The sequence below is a fragment of the Crocodylus porosus genome, unplaced genomic scaffold (assembly GCF_001723895.1).
Source record: "Crocodylus porosus isolate Cpor-Errol unplaced genomic scaffold, CroPor_comp1, whole genome shotgun sequence".
Lineage (NCBI taxonomy): Eukaryota > Metazoa > Chordata > Crocodylia > Crocodylidae > Crocodylus > Crocodylus porosus.
The window spans coordinates 42,825,936-42,834,629 of NW_017728907.1; the positions used below are offsets into that span (position 1 = coordinate 42,825,936).

The 8,694-nt window shown below is 43.4% G+C and overlaps 1 protein-coding gene across 1 annotated transcript in view; it reads right to left on the reverse strand.

Annotated features, from left to right (window-relative positions):
* Window positions 1-326: 326 nt before the first annotated feature.
* AK5 (adenylate kinase 5) overlaps window positions 327-8,694 on the reverse strand; it is a 148,711-nt gene continuing 140,343 nt past the window's right edge. The window contains exon 14 of the mRNA XM_019530609.1: window positions 327-1,459. Within this exon, the coding sequence (XP_019386154.1) occupies window positions 1,349-1,459 (111 nt within the window). The 3' untranslated portion in view covers window positions 327-1,348. The remainder of the gene's footprint in view (window positions 1,460-8,694) is intronic.

Consider the following 8,694-nt stretch of genomic DNA (forward strand, 5'->3'; position numbering starts at 1 on the left):
TTTGTATTATGTCTTCATTACAAGAAAGGTAACTTTAAAAATACAAATCTGTCCCATAAATACTCATTTAAAGTACAACTGTCAACAGAAAGATCAGTCATGCAATCACTTCTAACTGTGGACTAGTCCAGTGGTCTAGTAGGAAGATACAATTACTTCACAAAAATGTCAAATAAGCTTTTATTTGGCTGTCTGTGGCATAAAAAATATCTTAACTAAATGGATGTAAAATAGGGTTTCACATAATTTTGTTCAGATATTTTGGAAAAGTGGGTTGTTAAATATAGGATATGTTGGGAGTTGCACAATCCCCGACATCTTCTCTCTCTCTCTTTTTATTATATATATTTTTGGCCTGTCACTTTCAAGCTTTGGCAATGCTGCTAAAAGACAACAGATGATGATCTGCAACTGAACTTTATGCTTGAAATACTTCCAGAGTATGATTTAATGATTAAATCATTTAACTTTTGTACATTCTGGCTGTTGCTCAATATCTAATTTTTAACAATGAAAACTACCGTTATTAGCATGGAAATAATCTACTTGCACTTTGAATTGCACCAGTACTTTCAGTCACTGTATTTACTGTCCCCCTCCCCAGCCGCATGCATATCATTAGAAAATCCTTGTTACAATGTGCTGAAAACTAACAGCAAGGCAAAGCTTTTTTTAGTTATTATGTCTGCTCCCTGGCAATAGATGGACAGACCTGTACAGTATTAGCTAATTTCTTCACATTCAGTTTGTTTTTTGCTCACTTCATTTACAGTATTTTTGGGAAGTGTCAAAAGTGTGTTCAGTTTCCATAGCGCTCTATAAATTATTTTGACAAATTACAGGTATGTTCCAGCATTAAGCAAAATGGCAAGGAATAAATTCAACAACTATGAATTAAGAACAAGCTAAGTGTTGGCACAGAAATGAAAAGCACTAATTAATTAAGAGGGAAAAAAGGTATGAGTATTGTTATGCAACAATCCTGCAGTTTCATGTGGCGACTAACTTGGTTAAGTTGAAGGAGCTCAACATTAACTGCAACACCTCTGATTATAGTCAAATACATGAACACGTGAATATAAACTGGACCTGCTGTTCACCATGCTGTTTTAAACCTGTGAAGTGCAAACAAGTTGATAAACAATATACAGTACTTTGTATTGTTTTAGCATAGATACCATTTTATATTTAGTGTACTGTATACATACGGATAAAATAAAGCCTTCGAAATCACATTAAATAGCACATGCACTAATTCCAGATACCTCTCATGACAGCAGGTATTGCTTTGAACAGCGTTTTAGTCAGAACTGTCAAGTGTACATGTGAAATGAAATGCTGTACACCATTACTGTATTTCTGCCGAAAAAGAAGAGGCTGCTGCTTCCTTTTTCAGAAAAAGATCAACCGATGTGCAGGCTTGCAGAAAAACCTCCTCTGGTGTTCCTTCGGCATTTATCTATTAAAAGAACATTAGAAAGTATATTAGGTGCCTGTTTTGCAGTAAATAATTGTAATTTTCCCTTGTAATCTTAGTAATTGGTTTTAAAAAATCCCATATTCTAGATATTTGGTCTTGTAGTTTGATCTGTGTGCTGTCATAAAGGCGCCTCAGAGGAAAAGCGACTGTGTGATGGCAGCTTCTGAAAGTTCTGAACACTGCCAAACCATTCAGTTCTTCCTGAAGAGTCCTTTTGAAGTTTAAAATATAACATTTTAAATACAGTTAAAGGCCTGTTATCCAGCATTTTGCTAACCAGCATTTCTATTAACTGGAACTTCCAGCAGGTTCATTGGTCAGAGATGGGGGGGTGGAAGCTTGCTACCACCCACTGCCCTGTGCTGTTGCCACTCTGCATGTGGCCACACTCCCCGCTGCATGAGCAGCTGCCGCTCTCCTCCCCCTCCTTAGTGTCCAGCCAGAAACCCCTGTGTCTCAGGTAACCGGCCTTTTTAGATTACTGGCACCCCCCATTCCCCATTCATGCCAAAAAACAGGGTTTTTACTGTATATAGAAAGGTTTCCACAGATTTTTTGTGGCATTCCTATTTTAACTTTTCTTTAACTTCCAAGCAACTTAATAAAATAACCGCATGTGATGGTTTTAAGATATAAATAAATAAATAAGTAACACCAACTTGTTTACTGTTTTCTGGTCATTTGAAGTAACACAGTTGATAATATTGCGTGTGTCTACACATGTGCATTAGCCCAATTTAACTTGCATATACATGTGCGTAACCTTAACGTGCCTAAAAATGGTGATTTTAAGCTAATTCTGCCTAAATTTGATATCTGCATAAACCAAGTATCAAATTTAGGCATGATTAGTTAAAGCACATTAATGCACATGTAGATGTGTTAATGTGCATTAATGCAGGGACTTTAGTGCTGGGTCTACCCAGCCACTAGGGAGCCAGCCAGAGTCCAGCCCCAGGGCTTCTGGCTGGCTGGGTTGCTGTCTGGCAGCCCCTAGGTACAGACTATAAGCCTCCAGCCATTTTGTGCCTTGGAGCACACAGCATAGGGAGCCTGAAGGAGTCAGTGCTGTCTGCAGGATTCCCATGAGGCCCTGTGTGTTCTCCTGGACAGGACCCAAGCAGCCTCTGCCTGTTCCATCCCCTAGCCAGAGCTGCTTCTTGGCCTCAGGTGTGTGCGGCAAAAGGCTACAGCCTGGTGTGTCCTTTGCCCAGCCCTGAGATTCCTTCCAGGGCTGTGAGCCCTGCTCTTCCCAGCACCTGCTTCCTGCTGCTCCTCACCCCAAGCTCAGTTTCTTTGCAGGCATTGTAGTGAAGTGCCTCTGCTCTGTGGCTTGCAGTTCCTGGTCAGGGTGCTGCTGGCAGCCCTCTATGGCCGCATCACACAGACAGCCACATGGGGGCCCAGAGAGTATGTCCAGCATATCATTCCCATTGAACCCCAGCTCCGCCTGCATGCCTATGTCCATCCTGAGTGCCTGGGCCCTCAACTGGACCAATCATTGGCCCAGTCGTGGCAAAAAGACCATGCATTTCATGTGGAAGTTGACCTGCATTTTGGTACCCCAGAAGATGGGCCCAACCCCCTGTGAGTGCCACCAGCACAGGCAAGTTGCCCTCACCTGCTCCCCACCTGGATGCCTCTGTGTCACCAAAGGAGGGGACATCAGGCCTTTAATGCCTTGCCCACCTCCTTGGCTGGTGCATCCATTGGCAGCTCAGGGAGCCCTGTCCAGCAGCTGCCTTGCCCTTGGCCTGGCCCCAGAACCCACCAGAAGGACACTGCTGGCCACCAGCTCCTCCCCAGGCCAGGGCCCTGGCTGGGCACTGGCTTGCTGCAGGCCATGAACACTGGGTGTAGCCAGATGCCATTGTTGACAAGGAGCCCTGAGCTGAGCCACCACCCTCGCCAACCCCAGACGTGATAAGTCCTGCACTGGGGGGGAGGGCCCAGCACCTTGGGCTGGGTGGCAGAGCAGCTGGCCTGCAGACAAGGGAGGCGTGGATTCTAGAGCTGTGGCAGCAGGTGCTGCCAGCAGCTTGGCCTGGCCCACCCTGGGAAGGGGGCAGGGGAGGCCAGCCACCAACCCCAGGGAGCAAGTGGGGCCACGGGGCTTGGCTGGCAGCTGCCTGGGCCCAGCCCTGCCTGGACAGCTTACCATATTCCCTGGGCACTCGCACATGGCCAATCTCCAATCTGAGCCTGGGCAGCTAAGGGACCCTGATGCAGAGCATCTTATCTCTGCAATGCTGCAAACTTGCACAAAAGCCTGCTGTCTCTTGCCTCTGCAGGGCCAACATCTGGATGTAGGAGAGAGGCTGTAGGGCCCTGCAGAAGTGCTGATTCAGAATCACTGCCACCCACTGCTGGAGCTGTCCAGGTGCGCCAGCAGCATACCACAGACTGAACCCTCTTGCTCCAGCAGCTGGTGGCACTGGTAGAAAACTGGACAGCACAGAACAAGGGACAGCAGTATGCGCAGGTGGTGTGGGAGCTGACCTGGAAGGAGGAAGATGTCACCTGGGAGATTGCCTGGGAAGAGGCACAGGACTGGGTGCAGCAGGTGCACTAAGCCTGGCTGAAGGCCCTGGAGCAGGACAGTGTAGAGCTCCTCCAACAGCAACTGGCCAGGGCTGGCCAATGGAAACCATATCCAGGCTCCCCATGCCAGGCCCCCCGGCATGGCCCCACAGGACTCCTGGGTCCAACCTGCTGCCCTGCAGCAGGACTCCGCCTGGGTCTTGGAGGAGGGCCTCCACCACCTCCTGCCCTGGCATTCACCGTGGCCCCCTGGATCCGCAGGTGAACTGTCCATGGCCAGGGTACTGGCTACCTGCCACCATAGACTTCTGTCAAAAAATGCTTAATGTGCATTAGCTTAACGCACAGTAAATTTAAGCATGTTTAAATTCATGTGTAGATATGCCCACTGTGACCTACTCCATGCAACAACTTCCAGCCCCTCTTGCCTATCTGGAATTTTTTTGTACTTCAAACTTTGTGAATTTGTTCCATTTCTCCATGACCTTTGTGCAGTGTATGCTCTGCAGCGGGCCACTATTTTTGTTCTGTTCCATTGCTCACTTTCTGTAAAATAGACTATTGAGGTTTTTCCTTTGAGTTCTTCAATTCTGTCTTGACTGTAGTCTCTTTGGCTGTTCCAAACACTTTCAATAACTCATTTCAACACAAACCAAAGATTTAAATTTCTTCACATGCTGTGAAATAGTTATCCATGTTTTTCAGTGGAGAACAGAGTTCCTAGCCAGTAAATGTGCTGGGAATTATTTCAGAGTCTTGTAACTTACCAATTCAATCTGTACTTAGTAAAAATATGTTTTATAGTATCTTGTATATTTTCAGTGTCAATGAACTAGATACCTAATACAATTTATTAGAGAGAAATTTACTGTAGCATAATTTGATATCGGAACAAAATCTTCAGTCTCCAGTTCGATTACATCTTGAAAGCATGAAATTCAGTTCTTTACATGCACACAGGTAGCATTATAGCAGCATAATTTTAGTATGAAGCCATGAGAACAAATAATTTTTTTTTCACTCCTTGTAATTTGTTAAATGCAACTCTAGGTATCTGTCTACTTGTCTACCTCGACCGAGGCTCACAGGGCTCTAGGGTCCAACCCACTGCCCTGCAGCATGACTCCACCTAGGCCTTGGAAGAGGGCCTCCGCCATCTCCTGCCCAGTGACCATCTAATGCAAAATGTTGATGTCATAAAGTAAAGAAAGGCCCATCCATCTACTTCGTCTCCATTCTTGCAACAAAATTAAAAAATAGCGTTTTTTGGTATGTCTGAAAGAAAATATATGTCTGGATTCCAGTGAGGAATACATGCTAAAACCAAGACTTCTTTCACTCTCTCTTTCTCTCTGAGGCTTGGAGCCTCTCTCTCTCTCACTGTCCTATGTACAGATGTCAAATAAGCACAGAACAACACAGGTGATACTATCCAACTCCAGGAGTACTCTGAAAGCCCTTGGGGCAGCAGAATGTTGCCCGCAGCTGTGCTGTGGAATCCCCCAGCTGGGTGCTTGTGAAAGTTTCCATCCGCTCCTGTTAGCATTTGCCAGCAATTCCATGCCAGCAGTTGTAAAAGCTGTAGATACATGGCCAGGAATCATGGCTATTTTATATTTGTTTGTTGATTCAGAGATTAATTAATGCAGTTGGTGCAGCTGCCTTGCTGCAACCTTCCCAGTTACTCTCCTAACTGGAGACAAAGGTCTCCAGTCAGACTGTCAGAATGAAGAGTTGTTTTCTTGAGTAGAGAACTTGTAACACTTTTGCAGAGCAGCTGCTACCCTGTTTCCCCTCCTACTCATTCACCAAAAAATATCTTCACCCTTCACCAGCAGTGGATTGCAGCAGCCAGGAAGGAGACAGGCACAGCTTGCAGGTTGTTGGCCAGCAGCTTTGTAACCTGTGAGCAGTGCTGACTAAAAGTCTGGCAAAGAAGGTGGAGTATTTGTCCCCTCAGTATTATGACAGATTCCACAGACAGACCTTCAAGATGGTACTCTTCTCAAGGTATGTTCATGATTTCCTTTCCTCTGTCTGCTGCACAATTACCTCCATTTTGAGCAACTCCCTCTAAGACTATATTATCTCTGCCTGTGGGTTGGTGATTGACACCTGTCTCTAATCGTCTTACTTGATTGGACTGCAGACTGGCAGGGTCATGACAATAATGCAGAAGCTGGAGGGATTACAAGGCATTATATTTTATTGCAATTTAAAGACAACAAAATCTTGTTCCCTCAATCATTATCATCGCTTCTCAAGGGCACATATTCTCTGCTAGCTTTTCCAAACATGCAAATTAATAGATTATATAGAGACAGCCATTATCACCACTAATACATTTTATTTTTGAAGTGCCTATAAGGGGCTTGCAAAAATGTTTTAGCTCAAATAAAGAATTGTTAGCCTGAAAAGCAGCCTGTTAAGCATCTACTTTTGGCCACTACCAGAAACCAGATAGTAATAGCTGACCATCTACCCAGATGCCAATGTCTATGAATAATTGTGTTTGTTTTGTACTTGCTGTGCAAGTTTGGAGTAGGTGACCAACAATGCATTCTACAGGTCCTTGGGCATCAAATTACTCGACTGTTTTTCAGCCCTGTTATTTAAGAGTAGAAGCAAGATATTGCAATGGGGTTGACATCTGCGTAGACCCCTGTAGATGATCTTGTGGATATCTTCTAAGCTAACCTTTGATCTTATTCAATTTTAACTAGTGAAGTTGTATAAATCCTTTGCGTTGGGTTGCTTGCATAATTCACTAAACACACATTTCTTTTAGCTGTCAATTTGAACATGAAGTTTCCTGTTTAAGACGCCTACTCGTTTGCTGTAAACCAGGTTGGGATCGCTCTTATCTTGCTTCATTAGATATGCTTTTCCATTTAATATTACTTATTGCACTCCTACATACTGTCAATAAAAGATGCTTTAAAAGATGAGTCAGATATTAAGAATAATCAGATTTCTTGTCTTTTTTTCCATTAGTATAAGAAGAATGGCTTAATAGGTGATTAGTACATTAGGCAGAGGGTGAGATGTATTAAGCTGCATATATATGCTTGTAAGATTCCTCAAAGGCACCAAGTCACCTAGCTCCCTTTGAAATCAAGGAAAAAGAGGTATTAGGCATTTCTATAAATCCCCCATATGCATATCTCTTCTTTTGGTGCCTAAATATCTTTACAAGTGTGGCCCATCCTCTCTGCTCCATGCAAAAATGTTATAAAAGTCATCTATAGCCCCATTGCTCCAAAAACCCTGACCCTGTGGATAATTAATTCAGTTTTGGAGCCACTAAAAACTTTGTTGGTTTCCAAGTCTGTAATTTACCATGTGCTAGGAAATCCAACACAACTATAAAAACCTTTTATAGCAAACGATGTATAGTACTAATTACTTAGCCCTTACAAACGGCAGTTTTCACTCATATACTTCAAAGCACTGTATGGGGAAGTCATTATGCTTACTTCCAGTTTATAAGTAGGAATACTGAGGCACACGGAGGGAAGTGACTAGCTTGAGGCCACCTGATGGGCCAGTGGAAGAACCAGGAATTTAGCACAGGTTTGTAACCCCTGTCCACTGCAGTGCGTCTTGTTTATACCTCTCCTCTAAAAAAACAAAAAAACAAACAAAAAAAAAGAGTAACTACATTTTAGCAGTTGTACTTCTATTATAAATTTTACTACTTCTTTTTTCAGCTTTGACTTGATACTTGCATGACTTGTCACAAAAAAGCCAAGTCATCACAAATTGTGAAACTGAAAATTAATAACTGTAAAATAACAACTTCCGTTTCATGCAATTAAAATAGTGTAATGGCTCTGTATTTGAAAACTACACTGAATAGGGTGAATGCTTCAGATTTATGGCGGTTACAATCTATTCTTTTGAGAAGTATTTTCAGCCCCCACATGCATAGTAGGAATCATCTGTTAAAACAGCCTGTATGATGTTACCAGCTGGTAGATGCTCTGTAATAGAGTGTGAAAGGAATCATAGCAAAGAGAATTGTCCCAAATTCAGGATTTTTATTAGGTAGCTAGAAAATAACTTCCACTCTTCTGCTACCGATATTTTGCCTTCCAGAATAAGGTCTGAAAGTGTTCTGCCTTGATAGGACATCTGCAACCCCTCTCCCCAAGCCCTGTGATTCTTTGCCCCTAATTCTGTTTAGCTTTCTTCTGCAAATGCCCCTGCCAGCAAAGCGCATTACCAGTCCTTCTGCTTCACTAAGCTTGTGAAAGGTTCACCATAATTTATTCCTGTCAGGTTTGCAGACAGGGAAAACATTTGCATATTAAGAGTACAGTCCTTTTGCTGGGTTTAACACTTCTGCTGCTGAATAGAAGCAGTTACCAGTTACCTTTTACCCAAAGAATGACTTCAAATGAACACCTGGCTTTTTGGCTATACTAATCTAACATTGTCAAATTGTTATTCCTGTTCAGGTGGCAGCAGAAATGGATTGTTCTGCTTTCTCAACCAACCTGTTAATTGCATATTAACCTCTCAGGCAGGCTGTGAATCTTTAGCAGTCAGACAGGGAACGTGGTTAAGGTTACATATGTGCAGCTTCACAGATTTCATAGATTTCATAGACATCAGGGCTGGAAGGGACCTCGGGAGATCATTGAGTTCAGCCCCCTGCCCAAAGGGCAGGA